General features: G+C 39.8%; 1 protein-coding gene across 1 annotated transcript in view; it reads left to right on the top strand.

The window, feature by feature from the left end:
• The window catches only part of cfap58 (cilia and flagella associated protein 58), a 33731-nt gene that overhangs the window by 2743 nt on the left and 16280 nt on the right, over positions 1 to 14708 (top strand). The window contains exon 2 of the mRNA XM_038966272.1: positions 14186 to 14486. Within this exon, the coding sequence (XP_038822200.1) occupies positions 14186 to 14486 (301 nt within the window). The remainder of the gene's footprint in view (positions 1 to 14185; positions 14487 to 14708) is intronic.

Below are 14708 nucleotides of genomic sequence, written 5' to 3'. Positions count from 1 at the left end.
AAACTAAAGCAAACATTAACTAGCAAGCTAGCTAGTACCTATTCCATTAATGTGGCGTCGTCAAAGATGGAATCTTTGCTATTGTCAGTTTATTCCAAGATCAGCATGCAGCTGTAGTGCTTCAAAGTCCCTGTGATAAGGTTAGCGATAAACTGAAGTCCAAACTGAACAGAACTACACTCTCTTATACCATTGTCTTAAATATATTTAATGGTCTCGTTGCAAAAGCTAAATTGTCGCTAGTAAACTTTTTTAAATTTATTTTATTTCACCTTTATTTAACCAGGTAGCAAAGATTATAGCAAACACCACAGAAACGAAATTGGTGCTCGCTAACTTTACAAATTCAGCTATTGTTGGAAGCCAGCCAATATGAAACAAACTATATTAAAATTAGAAAAGGTTGCAGCATATGTTGTGTAAATGTGTGTGTGTGCAGCTAGACCGGCCAGCCAGCCAGTCAGGTAAAAAAGACGGACATCGGAGTATTTTTCAGTACACCAAAACGCAAAGTAAGAACTCTAGTAGCCTAATATCTCAAAGACTAGTTGATAAAATGTTCATAAGAAAGAAGTGAAATGCTAATGGAAATGTTTCACAATGATGTCATTAGGCAGAGCAGGCAACAGATGGCACACAGACAGCAGAGCTGGGGACAGATATGCAGGGACAGACTGGCAGAGACAGGGAGTCTCACGTAAGTTTGTTGAGTCTTTGTTTGGCAACATTATGAAAGGTTCTCAATTTTTTTGACTTGTAAAATAGGGACATAATTGGAAAATGCCATGGATACCTGTTATGGGATTTTTGTGTTTAATGACTAAAATATGTATACATTTGACTTAGATGTTACTGTATGAATGAAACTTATTATAATCATAATGCTGAATATTATGTGTTCCTTATTAGAAAGAATGGAGTTATCTTCAGACAGGCTGGAATGCTGTGTTCCTTACAGGACATTTTGTCTCTACCCAGGGAGGGGAAAAACCTTGGGTTGGTTGCAGATAGTTTAACAGGTGGCAGACAGTAATGAGAACTCTAACTATACTGCCATTGTATTCTAGAGGAGGATGGACATTACAACCTATGACATCATCTTTATTATATAACCTGATGTAAATTGTACTATGATTCAGTACTCTCGAGAATAAACGCTATTGATTGATTGATTTTAAGACTGGTTTCTGTCCATTTAATGCTGATAATTATCTTACAAATTCTTATGTATGGGCAGAGTGTTTTAATTGAATCGGTTGATAAACAGATAGGAATTAAATTCCTTTAACAATACCCCCGCTCTCAACTTAAACTGATGACTAAACTAAGATTTGTTTATGGCAATGGTATTGCTGTTGTGATTAATTGTGTAGTTTTGGGTACCGGTAGTTAGGAGTACGGCAAACACCTTATTTATTTTCTAGGAGACATACTGAGTCAGTGAGGGTGGTGAAAGGGAAAGAGCCAGGGAGAGAGACTTCAGAGAACAATGTCACAGCCACGGCAGGACCAGGTGTCACCCTTGTTGCCAGCAGCACCAGTATAGGGGACAGTGGCACAGCATTGTCCAGTTACCTCAGTGATGGCACAAAACCATATCAGCCACACCCACAATTTTTTAACCGCAAACTCTTGCCAACAGAGTGTTGACGTTTCAAGAGGCCCCAAAGCACAGAATGAAATTCTGAACATCATGGCCAATACAATCATTCGAGGCATTGCAGCTGAGATTAGGTCTCTTCCGATTGTACAATTTTCATTAATTGTTGATGGTACTCAAGATGTCTCTGGGGCTGAACAGGAGAGTGTCTTTCTGCGTTATGTTGACCATGACCTTGTCCCTCACGAGGAGTTTATTGGGCTATACAGTGTGTCGGAGACAACAGGCGAGGGCATTGCGAAAGTGGCAACTGAAGTGTTGTTGAGGCTCAATTTCCCCATGTCTGGCTTACGTGGGCAGAGTTACGATGGTGCCTCAAACATGGCATGAAAATACACAGGTGCACAGGCAATTGTGAGAAGGCAGCAGTCATTAGCCCTCTATGTCCATTGTGGAGCACACTGTGTAAATCTGATTACACAGGCTGGCTGCTCAGCCTCCCCACTGATCCCGGATTCCCTTTCTTGGGTCCATCAGTTAGGTGTCCTCTATGGCCAGTCAGGAAAGTTTAAGAGCATGTTTGAATCAATTGCCACGTCCAAAGAAACAAATCTGCCCACCCGGAAACCCCTATGTCCAACAAGGTGGACTGTGCGGAATACTGCTATAAGAGCTGTGCTAGGGCAGTATGAGCGGGTACTAAGCAGCCTAGAGGAGATGGCAAAATCTGCATCCAAGACAGCTTCAACTGCCAGTGGCTTATTCGAGCACTTCAGAAAAGGCAAGACTGTGTTGGGCCTCACACTTGCCTCTGCTGTTCTTGGAGAGCTTGAATGTCTAAACATTTCACTGCAGAAGAAAACTCAGACTGTCTCTGGTATGCAGGCTGCAGTCGAGTGTGTGCGGTCATCTCTTAGGGGCAAGAGAAATGACGAAAGCTACGCTCTCACTGTATGAGAAAGCAACAACATTGATTGACTCTATTGAATCCATTGAGACGCACTCAAGGCGATTTGCTGGCAAAGCAGTGGATCACTATAGGGCAGAATTCTTTTCAGTGTTGGATGGTGTGGAGTTTCAGTTTGGCGACCGTTTTGACCAGGACGGTCTAAACGTCCTGCAAAAGTTGGAAAGAGCGCTTCTCACGGGGGAGTTGGATGAGTCTCTAGATCAGTACCCAGAACTGAACATAGATTCTCTTTCAGTGCAGATCCCTCTCTTTCACAACAAATACCCCTGCAGCAGCAGAGGTCCTCAGGAGGCTTCCAGTGGAGGTGCGGGGGTTGTTTGACCAAGTTGAGGTGCTGATCAGAATTTTGTTTGTGGTGCCAGTGTCTTCATGTGAGGCTGAGAGGAGTTTCAGTGCACTCCGCAGGTTAAAGACTTGGCTACGGGCTAGCATGGGCCAAGAGAGACTGAACGGCGTAGTTGTCTGTAATGTACATAAAGACAGGCTGGACAGTCTCAAGAAGGAAAATATCAGCCAGCAATTTGTTGGATCCATTGAAACCCGCAAACATATGTTTGGTTATTTTGTTCAGTAGTGTGTATAGCAGTGGTTCTCAACTTTTTTGGGTACTGGAACCCCTGCATATTTTGAGGCAAGGCAGGCAAGGTTTTGAGAGGTCCTCAGGGACCTCCACTCTATATTATATGTAAACTTACTGGAAACCTTGTGGTACTGACTACATTCATTACACTTTTTTATTTCACGGACCCCTTGCAATTAGTCCATGGACCCCTGTTTGAGAACCCCTGGTGTAATTGATATTTGTTCTTTTGTTTAGTAGTTTTTAGTACATGACAGTACACTTACAAATTATTTATTTCATGTTATTTTATTTAAAATTGCATACTTTGTGCGACATACTTGTCCATAGCTGCTGTTTGAAGAGTTGAGACACTGACTGAAGGATATTTTGTTTGATTTATTTGGGTTTTTCATTGAAATAGTTATTTTGCTTTTAGAACTGTACTTATTTTAAGCTTTTTGTTCTTGTAAAGATATTGTAGTAGACTCAGGCCAGTGGCACATTTAATGACTATATAAATGTATCAGAAAAAGTAAAATTAAAAGGTCAATTCAATACGGAGACCAACTTTGTGATGGTTCTCAATGGAAATTATTTTAGATGTGATCACACCATGTTCATTGTATTTATGAAAACTACACCCATACAGTGTACAGTACCATTGCTACCTACTGGCCTTTCTTGATATTGCTGGATGTAAGTACGAATACCTGCATACATAGTGGACTGGTAAGGAGCACTGCTATAACTTTTATTAGTAGTAGTATTATAATGATTTAAACATTTGAACAAGTTGGGAAAACCCTTCAGTTAACTACTGTACCTATCAATTATTCAGTTGTAGGAATTATGGTTCCTCAATATACATTTACCATATTACAACGTAGGCTATGTGTTACAGCACTACTTTTGGTGTCCCCCTCAGGAATTGCTCTTGAGAAAATGTCCATGTAATTGTCCCCTCCAAGGTTGATATCAGATTTTCGCCCCTGAAGAAGGCTCAAGGTCATTGGCCACAGATAAAATGACATCAAATGACGTTATATGTACAGTAGATTTGATTGGACTGATCATGTCAACATCTTACATTCAAAGTCTTAGCTAGCAGTCATCATCATGAATCAAGTCGACAATCTACTGGCAAATTATTTTTATCCTTGTCATATGAAGAGAAATTATAAATAAAACGTATCAGTGCTCATCGGCCAGCAACAGAATTCAGAACATGGGCCGTTCTTACAGTGTACTCCCAGTACAACAAGTCAGAACTATAGGATACATAAAGGGGGCATATAAACATACAGTATGTTGAGATGTACAAACTATGCCATAAGCGTACGACAAGTATTTTACTGTACTTTATATGATGATTTAAGAGAAACCTTGTTTGAAAAAATGCAACAACAAAAAACAGAACTCATTTATTTCTAAAGCTTGGAAGGTGTGACAAGATAAGTTGTATAACTGAAATGTTTTTGTTTTGCTTTTCAATTGTTGTAATTTCAGTAGGAATGCAATTGGGTATGTAGGTATGTGTGCAAATAAAAGTATGATACTTTTATTTGGATACAACAATACAACAGTGTCTTATTAGCCCATGTGGGCTGGCCATCATGAAGATGCATGACACTATAATAAAATCATTCAATCATATATTTCCTACCTAGGTTTTTTTCCTACCAAATCTACCATAGGTTTTATATCTTTACCCTCTTGTGATTTGTGTTCTATACATTTTTTTGCCACTAGGTGGAGCCATTGACTACAGTACCGCTTACCCTGTCGACCTACTTGTACTGACAGCCAAACTGTTTCCTTGCTAAAAGTCTTCCCTTATCCCTATGACCTATGTACATTTCCATTCCGTCTGTGTCATTGTTTTGACGAAGGACATTGATGAATCCTGAAACGTTTTGCTTAAGTTTGTTTCATAAAAAAATGTTTTTAATGGTGAGCGAGCGCTGCGCCTTTCCTTTTCCATTATGACACAAAAAATAGTTGCACCTTTACTCAAATCAAATCAAATTTTATTAGTCACATGCACCGAATACAATAGGTGTAGACCTTACAGTGAAATGCTTACTTACGAGCCCCTAACCGACAGTGAAGTTTCAAAAAGTACGGATAAGAATAAGAGAAAAGTAACAAGCATTTAAATTACTCGCTTTGGTTTTTTCGCCTTCCACTTCTTTCCACATTTTAAAACTAACATTTCATAGTTTAAGGTCACTATGACCACTCTGCAACATTACATTCCTTCACCCCAATTGCTGACTTGCCTCTGCATGAAGTGAACTGGGCAGCCTATATGGTTAGAAATTTGGTATTACACACCAAATGGTCCTGGAAGTGGTGTATGGTCTAACCCCAAATCTACCCCTAGACCCTATACCCTATAGATCTGAGTGGTTTTGACAAGAAATACTGCAATAGTTCCAACTACTGTATTTGCTCGAGTAGGTGCAACAATTTAGTTAAGTTACCTCTCCCCGCCCCAAGGGGTTGCACCCCACAATTCAGTAAACGATGACTCAATGGATAATGATTCAAAAGGAATAGAGACAAGGTAGTACAAAGTGTGCATATGTTTATTAAACTTTAAAGTACCTAATAGACATTATAAATTGGGAGGTTCGAGCCCTGAATGCTGATTGGCTGACAGCCGTGGTACATCAGACCGTATACCACGGGTATGAAAAAACATTTATTTTAACTCCTCTAATTACGTAGGTAACCAGTTTATAATAGCAACAAGGAATCTCGGGGGTTTGTGGTATATGGCCAATATACCACGGCTAAGGGCTGTGTTCAAGCACGACACAACACGGAGTGCTTAAGAACAGGCCTTAGCCATGGTATATTGGCCATATACCACACCCTCTCGTGCCTTATTGCTTAAATGCAATGTGTAAATTCAATGTGTGCTATACCTTTGAAACTTCCTCACTGTGTAATTGGAAAAACATGTTGATGGCACTATTTCATTTTCTAGCTCTTAATAAACGTACAAATTCTGGCTTTTTTGTTGGTGGTTCCGAAAAAAGATAGGACAATGTCGGGGAAGCTACTGTGAAAACATAGTTCACCAAGCTACCAATTACTTCACACTGGAAAAAGGTATACACTTAAGCTACCCTTGAAAAAAATAGTTGACTTCTTAAAGTTACTTTAAAAAAGTAGATCAGTACATCCAAAATACTTTCTGATAAATTATCATATCTAAATCTGAAATGCCATAGACCACACTCATGTCATTTGGACAGGAAGCTATTGAAAACTAAATCTGTACATTAATTAATAACCACAGGTCAGGAATAAAATAAAATAAAAAAGGTGTACCCTTTATAAGTGAGGTCGAAGAACCCACCGCATTGTAGATCTATAGCTCATATGGACAGTGATCTATTGAAAATTATATCTATCACAGGAAATATTAATGGGAAATCAGATAAATGAAAAATAGCATTTCTAATGGGTGCACTATGGAGGAGGGAGGTCAGTGACCAAACATCAAGTGGTTTTACATGTACAGTTGAAGTCGGAAGTTTACATACACCTTAGCCAAATACATTTAAACTCAGTTTTTCACAATTCCTGACATGTAATCCTAGTACAAATTCCCTGTCTTAGGTCAGTTAGGATCACCACTTTATTTTAAGAAAGTGAAATGTCAGAATAATAGTAGAGAGAATTATTTATTTCAGCTTTTATTTATTTCATCACGTTCGCAGTGGGTCAGAAGTTTACATACACTCAATCAGTATTTGGTAGCATTGCCTTTAAATTGTTTAACTTTGGTCAAACGTTTCGGGTAGCCTTCCAAAAGCTTCCCACAATAAGTTGGGTGAATTTTGGCCCATTCCTCCTGACAGAGATGGTGTAACTGAGTCAGGTTTGTAGGCCTCCTTGCTCGCACAGGCTTTTTCAGTTCTGCCCACCATTTTTCTATGGGATTGAGGTCAGGGCTTTGTGATGGCCACTCCAATACCTTGACTTTGTTGTCCTTAAGCAATTTTGCCACAACTTTTGAAGTATGCTTGGGGTCATTGTCCATTTGGAAGACCCATTTGAGACCAAGCTTTAACTTCCTGACTGAATGATATATCCACATAATTTTCCTCCCTCATGATGCCATCTATTTTGTGAAGTGCACGAGTCCCTCCTGCAGCAAAGCACCCCCACAACATGATGCTGCCACCCCCTGTGCTTCACGGTTGGGATGATGTTCATCAGTTTGCAAGCTTCCCCCTTTTTCCTCCAAACAAACATAAGGATGGTCATTATGGCCAAACAGATATTTTTGTTTCATCAGACCAGAGGACATTTCTCCAAAAAGTACGATCTTTGTCCCTATGTGCAGTTGCAAACCGTAGTCTGGCTTTTTTATGGCGGTTTTGGAGCAGTGGCTTCTTCCTTGCTGAGCGGCCTTTCAGGTTATGTCAATACAGGACTTGTTTTACTGTGGAAATTGAGACTTATCACCTTTCACATCACCAACCAAAAGAAGAGTTTATTGCATTACTTAGGCCCAGCATCAGCTTGTTCAACATTGGATGATTGTAAGTAATTTGAGATGGTAATTGAGACCTGTTTCCTACAGCATCTTCACAAGGTCCTTTGCTGTTGTTCTGGGATTGATTTGCATTTTTTGCACCAAAGTACATTCATCTCTAGGAGACAGAACGTGTCTCCTTTCTGAGCGGTATGACGGCTGCATGGTCCCATGGTGTTTATACTTGTGTACTATTGTTTGTACAGATGAACGTGGTACCTTCAGGCGTTTGGAAATTGCTCTCAAGGATGAACCAGACTTGTGGAGGTCAACAATTTTTTTCTGAGGTCATGGCTGATTTATTTTGATTTTCACATGATGTCAAGCAAAGAGGCACTGAGTTTGGAGGTAGGCCTTGAAATACATCCACAGGTACACCTCCAATTGACTCAAATTATGTCAATTAGCCTATCAGAAGCTTCTAAAGCCATGACATCATTTTCTGGAATTGTCCAAGCTGTTTAACGGCACAGTCAACCTAGTGTATGTAAACTTCTGACCCACTGGAATTGTGATACAGTGAATAATAAGTTAAATAATCAGTCTGTAAACAATTGTTGGAAAAATTACTTGTGTCATGCACAAAGTAGATGTCCAACCGACTTGCCAAAACTATAGTTTGTTAACAATAAATTTGTGGAGTGGTTAGTAAACTAGTAAACTAGTTTTATTGACTCCAACCTAAGTGTATGTAAACTTCAGACTGTATATGTCATTTGGACTGGAAGCTATTGAAAATTTGATCAATCATCCTAAAACCACCCGTCGAAGAGGTATTGATGAGCTAACTCCGAATATCAAACCAATTTCCAAACCTATTTTTTTTTTACTGCTGTACTTTCTTGGCCACTTCATTAAGCAACATTAACGCTGATTTTGTCCAGTTTATTTTATACCTGGACAGCCATTTGAAATCTTCAAATGTGAATAACAAAGACAAGATTGAATTCTAAATATCTGTCTTATACAGTGCATTCGGAAAGTATTCAGACCCCTTGAGTTTTTCCACATTTTGTTACGTTACAGCCTTATTCTAAAATTGATTAAATTGTTTTCCCCCCTCATCAATCTACACACAATACCCCAAATTTATAAAAAAAAAAATAGAAAAATATCACATTTACAAAAGCATTCAGACCCTTTACTCAGTACTTTGTTGAAGCACATTTGGCAGCGATTACAACCTCGAGTCTTCTTCTGTATGACGCTACAAGCTTGGCACACCTGTATTTGGGCAGTTTCTCCCATTCTTTTCTGCAGATCCTCTGAAGCTCTGTCATGTTGGATGGTGAGCGTCGGTGCACAGCAATTTTCAGGTCTCTCTAGAGATGTTCGATCGGGTTCAAGTCCGGGCTCTGGCTGGGCCACTCAAGGACATTCAGAGACTTGTCCCAAAACCACTCCTGCGTTGTCTTAGCTGTGTGCTTAGGGTTGTTGTTCGATGTGTCTAGGTCATGTGGTGAAGGAGCTATTGCATATTAAAAAGTGATTAAAAAATATATATTATTGTCAAAACTAAATGGTGTGCAGCATGCCTCTATATAAGAAATAATATAAAGGTGAATAGAGGTTTCTAAATCACGTGGTGAAAGAGCTATTGAAATTTGTATATAATTGTGTAAGGGCTTTATGGGAAAACCAAATCTTTGTATAAAATTGTGTAAGGGCTTTATGGGAAAACCAAATTGTGTGCAATGTGTGTCCCTATCCTGTAAACAGTCCAAATTTGGTTTGAGGTGTCTAGGTCACATGGTGGGGCAATTAAAATGTAAAACCAAACTTTGAATATAAAAATTCTTATGAAATAAGAACAAAGGATGTTCAGCATGTGTCTCTCCCTTCTGAACAGTTTAAAGTTGGTTTGAAGTTTCTAGGCGATGTCAGGGCTGGCCATAGACATAAGTGATGTAAGCGAAACTCAGTCGAGGTCTCAACTTACTGTTGAGAGTTAGAATAATAGAATACACAAGGTGCAATTTAAAAATGTGGTTGTGCATCAGTCACTTAATTAGCCCATGTCTGCTAAAAAAAAGATGAATTGTTAAGTTAGTCTAGCCAGCTATCTAATCACGGCCGAATTACCGACCGGACATGAAGGGTATGTTTCCAGCGGCCCTGACTTCCAGCGGGCCCCCATTGATTTTGCTACTCACTCTTACTCAGATATTTTTATTTATTTATTTATTTCACCTTTATTTAACCAGGTAGGCAAGTTGAGAACAAGTTCTCATTTACAATTGCGACCTGGCCAAGATAAAGCAAAGCAGTTCGACACATACAACAACACAGAGTTACACATGGAGTAAAACAAGCATACAGTCAATAATACAGTAGAAAAATAAGTCTATATACAATGTGAGCAAATGAGGTGAGATAAGGGAGGTAAAGGCAAAAAACAAAACAAAAAAAAAGGCCATGGTGGCGAAGTAAATACAATATAGCAAGTAAAACACTGGAATGGTAGATTTGCAGTGGAAGAATGTGCAAAGTAGAGGTAGAAATAATGTGGTGCAAAGGAGCAAAATAAATAAATAAATAAATAAATACAGTAGGGGGAGAGGTAGTTGTTTGGGATAAATTATAGATGGGCTATGTACAGGTGCAATATCATATTAACATGGCAATAGTCATGGCAAAATGTGTAGAATTTCAGGAAATTAGCTTTAAAACGGCAAAAATCCCCATGGCAAAATGTGTAGATTTGCAGAAAACTTGCTTTAAAACTACAACATTTTCTCTACGCAACATGGCAAATGTGTAGAATAGCAGGACATTTACTTTAAACCTTAAAGGTCCAATGCAGCCATTTTTATATCAATATCAAATAATTTCTAGGTAACAAGGAAGTACCTTACTGTGATTGTTTTCCATTAAAATGGTCAAAAATAAACTAAAATAGCATCTAAGCAAAGAGCAATTTCTCAAGCAAGAACTTTGCCAAGACTGTCTGGGAGTGGTCTGAGTGGGAAGCGGAAAACTGAAAACTAGCTGTCATTGGCAGAGAGGTTTGGAATTTTCTTTCTTATTGGTCTATTGACTAATTTACTGCCTGGTGTTGTCACAGCCTTTTCAAACATCTCTTACACTAAAATAGGATTATCATCACTTTCACAATTTCACAGTATTATTCCAACCTCATAGTGTGGAAATATATATAAAACACAGGAAAATCACATTTTTGACTGCACTTGGCTTAAATGTTCTCTTCCCTGTCAATGGCTAGGGTGATGTGGTCAAAGGGTTATTGAAATGTAATATTGTGATCTTGCACTTTGTTGACGGTCCCTAACTACACTGAAAAAAAAGATATAAACGTAACATGTGAAGTGTCTGTCCCATGTTTCATGAAATAAAATATCCCAGAAATGTTTCATTTGCACAAAAAGCGGTGTGTAATATCAAGAAGCTGGTTAAACAGCATGATCATTACACAGGTGCACCTTGTGCTGGGGACAATAAAAGGCCATTCTAAAATGTGCAGATTTGTCACACAACACAATGCCACAGATGTCTCAAAATTTGAGGGAGCATTCAATTTTATTTTACCTTTATTTAACTAGGCAAGTCAGTTAAGAACAAATTCTTATTTTCAATGACGGCCTAGGAACAGTGGGTTAACTGCCTTGTTCAGGGGCAAAACGACAGATTTTTACCTTGTCAGCTCAGGGATTCGATCTTGCAACCTTTCAAGATCGAACCACTAGGCTACCTGCCGCCCCATTTGACATCGTGACTGCAGGAATGTCCACAAGAGCTGTTGCCAGAGAATTGAATGCTAATTTCTCTACCATAATCCGCTTCCAACGTTGTTTTAGAGAATTTGGCAGTATGCCCAACCGGCCTCACAATCAAAGACCACGTGTATGGCGTTGTGTGAGTGAGCGGTTTGCTGATATCAACATTGTGAACAGAGTGCCCCATGGTGGCGGTGGGGTTATGGTATGGGCAGGCATAAACTATGGACAACGAACACAATTGCATTTTATCGATGGCAATTTAAATGCACAGAGATACCGTGACGAGATCCTGAGGCCCATTGTCGTGCCATTCATCTGCTGCCATCACCTCATATTTCAGTATGATAATGCACGGCACAATGTCGCAAGGATCTGTACACAATTCCTGGAAGCTGAAAATGTCTCAGTTCTTCCACGGCCTGCATACTCACCAGACATGTCACCCATTGAGCATGTCTGGGATGCTCTGGGTGACATGTATGACAACGTGTTCCAGTTCCCGCCACAATCCACATCCTGATCAACTCTATGCAAAGAAGATGTGTTGCACTGCATGAGGCAAATGGTGGTCACACCAGATACTGCCATTTTTACTTCTGATCCACATGGCTTCCTTTTTCTTTTAATGTATATGTGACCAACAGATGGATATCTGTATTCCCAGTCACGTGAAATCCATAGTTTAGGGCCTAATGAATTTATTTCAACTGACTGATTTCCTTATATGAACTGTAACTCAGTGAAATCTTTGAAATTGTTGCATATTGTGTTTATATTTTTGTTCAGTATAGTTGCATCGACTGTGCTGTAGGATGCGTACACCGTAGCCATGTGATTACTAAACTCGGTTCAGAATTGGGAAAAGACCTGAGCAATGATGTACACCTTTTTTTCCTTCATGAAGAGCCTAATCTGAGGTCTGTGACTTTGAAGGCTCGAATGTCCGGCGAATATTGAATATCAAATAAACGTTTTACCACGGTAAAACAACGTATTGTAATGACCTGACAAGATCATAAATGAACAATTGTGCAGACAGAGGCTTGAGTTTGCGAGTTGACGGTTTATTAAACCAACTTTACACATGCTACTGTTTGGGCCGTAGCACACGCCAAATAAATGACAGATAACCCACAAGCCAATCGTGACCTTCTCTTGTGAAGCCCAGACGTAAAGAGGGAGAACAAAGGCTAAACCTGTTCTTAACTTCCAATGCTACATCCCCCTGCCCAACCCCCCTCCACGCCACTCCGCCAACCGCCAGGATGCCCGGCATCAGAACATTCCAGGCATTCCCGTGATTGGCAGATAGCAGGTTGATTGGCATGTCGGACCCCGCGAACACTGGGTACTGGTCAGTACAACACAACCACCTACTAGCCTAACACATAACACACAGCTGTCTGTGCGGGTCGCTACAGTATATATTTCTAAGTTACAATGAGTGCTTATTGATGTTCATAACAAAACATGTGGATAATACAAAGTGAAGTTAGTTGAAACGTATTAAAGTAATTTTGTCCCAGGGCAGGCTCAAATCATCATCCTCATGCCCCACCCGCGCGAACCCAGAGAACGGGCAGTCGTTGCCTGGTAACGGGACGCGTTTCCTTGGAGTGTATGAATGAACAACATGCAGAGCGATAGCTTAGCTACTGGAGCTAGCCAGCTGTCAGTTTCCTAACAAATGAGTCGCAGACATTTGGAAATTACAATCTTGTCTATTACAACTAAGCGCTTTTGACTAACGGCACAGGAAACATGGAGGTAAGTTGTGCTGGTTTGTATACCTAGCTAGATAGCTAACGCTACGTTTTGTTTTGCCAAAACAAAAGCAACAGTGCAACAGGTGCTAAATTACTGTACGTTAGCTAACTTTGTCTTCCGCTAGGTAGTATTCATTAGTGAACACCGCAGCAAAATGTTTAGCAAAGGATAACAAACACAAGCCTTTCTTGTTGGAAAACTTCAGTCCGTTTTCTTGCGTCAAGTTGGTGACTAGTGAATAATCACCTACTGTATCGTGACTGTCTCTACACTGTGTGTGCAGAAAGCTCCCAATCCGATTCAAACTACATTCACCAGCGGCAGCTCTGCAAGCGTTCGGCCTAAATCAAAATACTTTCGTTGATCGCCAAATATGAAGTTTCGTGGAGCAACTATATTAATTAAAGGCCGGTATGCACATCCAAAAAAAGGTCTACATAAAAATGGACAAGCAATGCATATTCAGCACCTCCAATGACAGTACATACCGGCCATAACGAGTAAATTAAGATAGTTGCTCAGCGAAACTCCATATTTGGTGATCAACGACGAACGTATTTTGACATTAAAACGCATACAGAGCTGGTGAATGGGAGTTTGAATCAGCTTTCTGGGCGATAGGTCTCTAACGCACAGATAGATAGATACTGGTTCTGGATTGCAGTATGTTAACGTTACAGAACTGTCAAGATTTCTTCGCTAACTTTATTTTTCGTCCAATAATAATTTTTATTCATGTCACTGCATTTCTATAGTAGGCCTATAGTAACTTGTGACAGGTAAGAATCAATATATCTTTATTGTCACAATCAGGTAATGTGTAGTACAGTCAGGGCAAAAAACAAGATCAACTGCAACTGATACACATAAGATGAATAGAAAACAGATCAGTTACAGTAGTTATTGCAGGAGTAAAACCTACAGAGAACATAATGTGTCAATTTCAGTGCCTTGCAATTAGCTTACTCTCTCAGATTTGACAAGTGCTTGATTACAGTTTGTGTGTCCTTTCCCAGGATAAAGGTCAAAAGCCAGAAGCAGATGAGAACAGTTTTGAATCACTGGAGAAGGAGTTCCAGGAGGTTCTCGATGAGCTGGTGGGAGACAAGAGCCTGGACAAATTCCGGGTTGAATATGAGAAACTGACCAATGCCCTGAAGAAGTCCCACGAGAGCGAGAAGAGGCTGATGACAAAATGCAGGGAGCTGAATGCAGAGATAGTGTCCAATTCAGTAAAAGTTGCTACTGCACTGAAGTTGTCCCAGGAAGATCAAACGACTATAACTTCTCTGAAGAAGGTAGGCATTTTATGGTGAAAACATGAGTAGCTGCAGAGATGTGTAATAGGCCTACAGCCTAAGGTTAGGACGAAGGTTGTTATTACTGTTGTTGCCAATAAGCTGTTGTAGGCTATTATGGAGTAAAATATTCACACTTCATTTTGAGCAGAATAAAGCAGTGTTTTAGAGTCGTGCTTTATTTCAACATGTCCCAGATTTGTCATAGTAGTATGGCCATAC

This window comes from Salvelinus namaycush, chromosome 2 (genome assembly GCF_016432855.1).
Source record: "Salvelinus namaycush isolate Seneca chromosome 2, SaNama_1.0, whole genome shotgun sequence".
Classification (NCBI taxonomy): Eukaryota; Metazoa; Chordata; class Actinopteri; order Salmoniformes; family Salmonidae; genus Salvelinus; species Salvelinus namaycush.
This window is presented reverse-complemented; position numbering and strand designations above follow the sequence as displayed.